The sequence below is a fragment of the Amborella trichopoda genome, chromosome 13 (genome assembly GCF_054954075.1).
Source record: "Amborella trichopoda isolate Santa Cruz 75 chromosome 13, AtrichopodaSantaCruz75HAP2 v2.0, whole genome shotgun sequence".
In the NCBI taxonomy this organism is placed as follows: Eukaryota; Viridiplantae; Streptophyta; class Magnoliopsida; order Amborellales; family Amborellaceae; genus Amborella; species Amborella trichopoda.
In genome coordinates this window covers 40402186-40408711 of record NC_142348.1, presented here as the reverse complement: position 1 = coordinate 40408711, position 6526 = coordinate 40402186, and the positions used below count along the sequence as shown (strand labels likewise).

At 34.3% G+C, this 6526-nt stretch overlaps 1 protein-coding gene across 1 annotated transcript; it reads left to right on the top strand.

Moving 5' to 3' along the window:
- Positions 1–1377: 1377 nt before the first annotated feature.
- Positions 1378–2509, top strand: LOC18440167 (hydroxyproline-rich glycoprotein family protein). The gene is made up of 2 exons (XM_006850320.4): positions 1378–2276; positions 2370–2509. Exons 1-2 carry the CDS (start codon positions 2049–2051, stop codon positions 2499–2501), a joined length of 360 nt encoding a protein of 119 aa, XP_006850383.1. The 5' UTR covers positions 1378–2048; the 3' UTR covers positions 2502–2509.
- The last annotated feature ends 4017 nt before the right edge of the window (positions 2510–6526 follow it).

Below are 6526 nucleotides of genomic sequence, written 5' to 3'. Positions count from 1 at the left end.
GTTTATAATTAGATATAAAAATAGATTTTGAGATAATCCTAAAATTATATACCATGATAAAATTTGAAGGTGCACCTTACCTCTACAGCTACAGATGCATCTGTATGCCAACTGCACCCATTCAAGAAATGAAACACCATTATTGTTTGGTAGAAATAACTATATGAAAATTTTACTAAAATATTAATTTTTATATTTAAATGTTATTTTTATTTAAGAAGTTTCTTTTAGAAAGTTATAAAATGATAAAATAAATTTATTCAAAATTTCAAAAACCTTATTGTCATAGAAATAAAGGTAATTATATATAGGGTGCAGTTTGTATAGAGCCTAGGCTCTAAACAATCAAATTAGAGCTTAACTTCAAATAGTGTCGAGACATGTGGTTTCAATATTGAAAATCTTTGTGATTGCTTCAAAATATATTTTCATCTTTGTTTATAAAGTTTAAAGCTTCAAAAATGGTGTAGATTGACAGATCTATGAAAACCTAAAAATCTTGAAAATTGAAGGTCCAAAAATGTGTTATTAAATACTTTCAAAACTTGAAATCTATTATCTTTTTTCTCATGTCCATACATCTTGATGTCAAGATGATCAATTTGAAGATATTTGAGCATAAAAAAAACCTCTTCTAGTGAAATTTTTGTGGTAGGCTCCAATTTGATTGTTTAGAGCCTCGGTTCTATATATATATATATATATATATATATATATATATATCCAAATTTGGGAAATCATATGAGAATTATATAGTATTTTCTAAACTGAAAGATATAGGAAAAGGTGTACATAAGGTTGCAACCATAAAAATGGAAAATTTTAGGAGCGGAGTTCTAATTTGTTCAGGAACCACATCTGCAATGTTACAGAACGCATTCTGTGAAACAATGTGAGCGAGATCCGAAAGTAGAGAGTGAAATCTGTTGTGTATGGGATCGACCGTACTTTAGCGGGAGCGAGATCTGTTGTGAATGGGAGCGAGATCTATTGTGAATGGAAACGAGATCTTTGAAGCAGAAGGAATGAGATCCTTGAAGTAGCGAGAGCGAGCTGCTTCGTTATGAATAAGATAGAGAATCCTAAAATTTAAAGAGAGATCCAAAAAAGATGGGAACGGATTTCGAGCAAGATTCCAAATCCAAAACGCGGTAACAAAATTCCAAAACGAGAGCGCTCCCGATAACTACTAAATAAACCGATTTTGGTATGGGTCGATGGAGGGGTGGACCCCGAACTGATACCAAACGGGCTCCCGTAGTGACTGAGTGCAAAAAAACCGGCCGATTTCGCCGCCCTTTGTTTTTCCAGTATTGCATCACGCATTCACATCCCCCATTCCCACCGTCAACTTGCAAGAGAAAAAAGGCAAAACAAAATGATACCGGCAAGGTAGCATCGTGCACAATATGCACTATTCATCGCAAAACAGTTGACAGTCAACATCTTGAGTGAAAAACAGTCCATCCATCCATCCGTGGCTTAAGACGGACGGTTGACATTGCACTTACAATACAAACGGAAAGTACGGTAATTCTGCCATAAAATACTATCCACTGATATAAACTGGTTTGTCGCATACCCACAAAGAGAAAAGTGAAAAAAAAAATGGGGAGACGGCACTGCAACTCGTGCCAGCTGATCACCACTCTCTCTCTGACTCGCCATGGCCCCCACCTTCCGTACCCCCGACAGGGCCAAGGCTTATTCTCTCTCTCTCTCTAGAAACCCCTCTTTCATTTTCTCTCTCTACCCAACCACAGCCACAACCTCAACCTTAAATACCACCGCTACCCACTTCCCCTGCTCCACCGCATCGCCCTCTGCAACTTTCACACCATCCTCTGTTTCTCTCTCTAATTCCCTTTCTCTCTCTCGCTCTATAGTTTCGTCCTTTTTTTTAGGGCTTCCTGGCCTTGTAAGTTTGAATATCAATATTCGCCCGCTCCGCCCTGCAACTAGGGGCCATTGTCGTTCCCTGTTTCTAGAGATTGTCTCTCTAGAAACTACACGACTGGGCCGTGGGATTAGTATGAGAAAGGGCGGCGATGGACGAGCAGCAGATCAGCCATCGACGCCTCGACGCATCCAGGCCGACCCTTGGCTTCCCTTTAGGCACCGCTCTCTTACTCATCTTGATCTTCTCGATAAGCGCCTTCTTCTCTTGTTGTTACCATTGGGACAAAATCCGAAATCTCCGTCGACCCTCCTCCGCCTCTGCTCCCCCCTCCGCCTCGCTCTCTCCTCCCCTCCGATCTCCTCCCTCCCCTGCAAAGGTACGAAGCCCGCATGGCCATTGATTTTGATCTTTCTTTATTGTTATTATTATGATTTTATGTTTCTGATCACTTGATTTTATCGATTTTTAGGGTTCGAAGGTGAATTCGAGCATGAGCCTACCGGTGTTGATGCCCGGAGATAGGATACCCAAGTATATTGCGTGGCCGTGTCCATGTAAGTGCCCTGCGCCGAACACAGTCGCAGTACATGTGCAGGAGTGAGAGGAGAGATGACACCATGCTGCCCTTTTAGAGAGAGAAAACCGCTGGCTCTGTACATTTTCAGTGCGATTGAGACGAGAAGAAAGATAATAGACGCCGCCGCTCGTGATCTAAGGGCTGTCTTTCTCTCTCTTCTCCGTGTCCACCTATTCTTTCTCTCTCCTTGCGTCTCTTCTCTCTCTCTCTTACCCTTTCTATATTGTCTCTGAACGTTTGCAATGTGGTTCTCAAATATTGGTTGGTTCTCTAAAGATGTAGCAATCTTAGTTTGGAGGACTGACCGATCTAAATCGGGGGCTTGTAATATTACCAATCAATTATTATTATTATTTTTTAATCTATGCATTTTTAAATTCTTTATAAATCGTAGGATCTAGTAGCAAAATCATGGATTTACGATAGAATTGCATTTAAAGGTTTCACTTCTAATATCCACATATTAAATATATGGAAAATTATTTCATCATTCAGCCCGCACTTACAAACATCTATCCTAAATATGGATGTTATCGAAAGTGTATTTTTCCGTAATGGTGTGTTAAAAAATCATATTTTGAATTTGAATAGCGTGTTTTTCTTTTCATATTTATAATAATCTTGGCGAATCTAAAAAAAAAATTAAAAAAAAATCATCTAAAATGAATTTTTGTGAGGGGCCACATACATAAAACCCCCATCTTAAATATATTTATAAAAGAAAAAAGTTTCTTAAGCTATTAGCTATAATGAACAGTACAAGCTATTAGCTCTTAATCAAGCTATTAGCTGTTAGTTATTAGATTTTCATTGAGTGGTTCAAAATTCATATCATTATTTTAATTTTAATATTTTTTTATAAATTAAATTAAAATAAAAATTTGAGTATTTATACTTAAAATACATATCATATAAAAATATAAAATAATTACTTTCAATAATTTAAAATGACTAAACTACTCTTATAATGTTAAGAGGTATTTTGATCATTTTATCATTTAAAAAAAAAAAAAAAATTTATTGTATATTTTATTTTTTAGTACACAAGTCTAAAATTTTATTACGATCTGATTTTCAAAAAAAACATTAAAATTTATATAATGATATCCGATAAAGATATGACGAATATGAGCTAGTAATTGATATCAGCCAGAAACTTAAAATTATTTTTCCGTTTATGAAAGAGGACTCACTTGGTGCAGTAGTGATCAATAAAATGCACCATAAATTTTTCGATTGAGAAAATATAATATGATTCGTATGTTCACATTAACACCCACTTAATCAATGATTGGGAGGCAATGGGGATAGAGCGAGGCTGACTGGTTACCCACTTCCCTCCAGCTGTCCTACCATTTGATGGGATACTGAGAACTTTATAGTCACTGTCAGGACGACGATAAGATAATTATAGACCATATTATATCTTTGCACGAAGTTTCCATATAAGGCCTGAAAATAAAATAAAGGCTCGCTTTAAATCTTCACTGGTAAAACACTTTCGGCAAAAAAATAAAAATCTATATCATCACTCTAAATCAGATTTCACATCAACAATAAAAATTTGAAATTAAAAAAATGGTACAGATTTTGTCGATATGTGAATACTTATTTTTAGGGTGAAATAGATGATCTAATAATTTGTTACAATAAATATTATTTTTAGAGCTTAAATTTTTTTTTTTTTTTTTTTTTTTTTCATATGTTCAAGTCGAGATGATCAATGTAAAAGTTCTCTAAAACTTGAATTGTAATCTCGGATGAGTTATGAGGTGAGGGTTTACTTAATTTAATAGGGTTGCAGCCCTATCAAACCATACTCCTATATTCTCTTTTAGTAAACTATGATAGCGTGGGTGTGTCATAAAGTTTCAAATTTTTTTTTTTTAACTTTGAGCTTGGTCAATGAAATAAATGAAACCACCTAATTTCACATCCAATGATCAAGATTAATTATGACTACCTTGTACCGAAAGTAAATGGTCTCATTTTATACTTTCTCTATCTTTTGTTGAAATTTAGCATAACATGTTATTTTGATAAAATATTCTTAGGATTATTAGAAAATCTCTTTATTTATAATTATAAAATTTTAAACTCAAAAAATGGTTAAACTCACGTAAATTTATAAACATTAGAAAATTTTGAAAATGGACGTTCCAGATAATGTGTTGCAAGATGCATTATTTCTAGTAATCAAAATTTTTTTTTTTCCTTTCATATTCATGCATCTATTTGTTGAGATAATCAATTAAAGGGCTTTTCAACATTAAAATACCCTTTTTCGATGGATTTTTGAGGTGCATCTTTAATTTTATGTACCTTGCTTTTAACATAAGGAGATCACAACTACTCTTGTATGTCAAATTTTAAATTGGATTGTTGTGGGTATGTCATTGACTAGAGTCAAAGTTCAAAACAATTTTTTCGAACTTTGTGATATGCCCAAAGCCATCCATTTTCACTTCTATGGCTGGTAGCAATTGTGACCTTCTTGTGATAAAGGTAAATGGTCTCATATGTTGGATTTGGTGCTATCCAAAATCATGTACATAAAGAAATCTTATATTATGTAGGATTGAGATATTTGTTTATTACGTGAGATTGATATTGATAAATTTGTTAAAGAAAATAGAAATCCAAAAAAATTAGGATTATTGGATATATCTATTGATTTTTGAGACATATATAACATCTATAGGAAGTTTTCTATTAGTATGGACTTCTAATCTTATATATTTGAGATGAAAGTGCAGAGAATTTGATGTGCTCTATTTATGTTACAATATGGGAATAGTGGTTCTTCTAAAGAGAGAAGGAGGTAGAGCCTTTTGTGCATAAGATGCAAGATTTCTTCTTAGAGAGAAGAGAGCATCCTATAGAACAATGGTGCCTCTTGTAGACTCTTAAAAATTGAGAAGCTTGTTCTAATTTCTCTTAGAGAGAAGAGAGCGTCCGATGGAGTGATGGTGCCTCTTGTAGACTCTTGGAAATTGAAAGGCTTGTTCCCGGAGATTGAGAGGTTTGAAATTGAGAGGCTTGTTCCTGGAAATTGAGAGGCTTGTTCCTAGAGATTGAGATGCGTATTTCTTATAGAAAAACGATTCCTATAGATATTTTTTGTTGTTTTCTGGTTCCATAGATATTTTTTGTTGTTTTCTAGTTTTCATAGATATTTTGGGGACCAAAGATATTTTGGGTTGTTTTTCTAGTTCCCATAGATATTTTAGGCTGTTTTTTTTTTTTTTTAGTTAGAGAGAAAGTCAGTTTTTCGTTGCTCTCGCGCCTCTATCTTCGGTTATTTTCCCTTTTTTAGTTAGAGAGAAAGTCAATTTTTCGTTACTCTCCCGTCTCTATCTCGTGTTATTGGCGTATCTATTTGGTGTTGCTAGTAATGGTCATCAGAAGTAAAGAGAAGGAAGGGAGAGTGGTTTAAAAGGGTTTGTCGGCGTCTCTATCTGGTGTTGTCAATAATGGCTCTTATAAGTAAAGAAAATGAAGGGAAAGTGGTTTAAAAGGGTTTGCTTGACTTAAGTTTTTTTGTCGAGGGTTAGAGAGGTAACTTTATGTTTCAAAATCTTTAATATAACTTTTATTGGTACAGTGGATTTCAGTTTGTTATACCCATGGATGTAGCGCTTCTGGGGTGAACCACGTAAATATTTGTATTCTTGTATATGTGTTTCATGCTTTTATTTCTCATGCTTCATTTGTCAAAATCAACCCATCAAGTTTAGAGCTTTCGCGCACAACATCATAATATACAATCCCAAACGTTTATATAAGACATCAACTCTATGCAATAAATCAAGGTGCAACTAGGAAATATACCAAAAACTGTTGGATGGATTCTAAAACACGTCCGATTAATCATCTCAGTTTCCATATGTATGGAATGGAAAACACAAATAAAAAAAATCAAGTCTAAAATTTTGTGTATCTTGTTGCATATTATGAGATTGCTCACCGTCAAGATTTTCAAGTATTTGATGTTTTCCTTGCACTATTTTTGGAGTTTTAAATCTATAATTGATGTAAATGGCTAAAAA

Bases quoted from the DNA above. Each gene is read 5' to 3' on its own strand.
- LOC18440167 (XM_006850320.4), top strand. From the start codon at position 2,049: ATGGACGAGCAGCAGATCAGCCATCGACGCCTCGACGCATCCAGGCCG. The intron at 2,277-2,369 runs GTACGAAGCCCG...ATCGATTTTTAG, and splicing joins CTCCTCCCTCCCCTGCAAAG to GGTTCGAAGGTGAATTCGAG.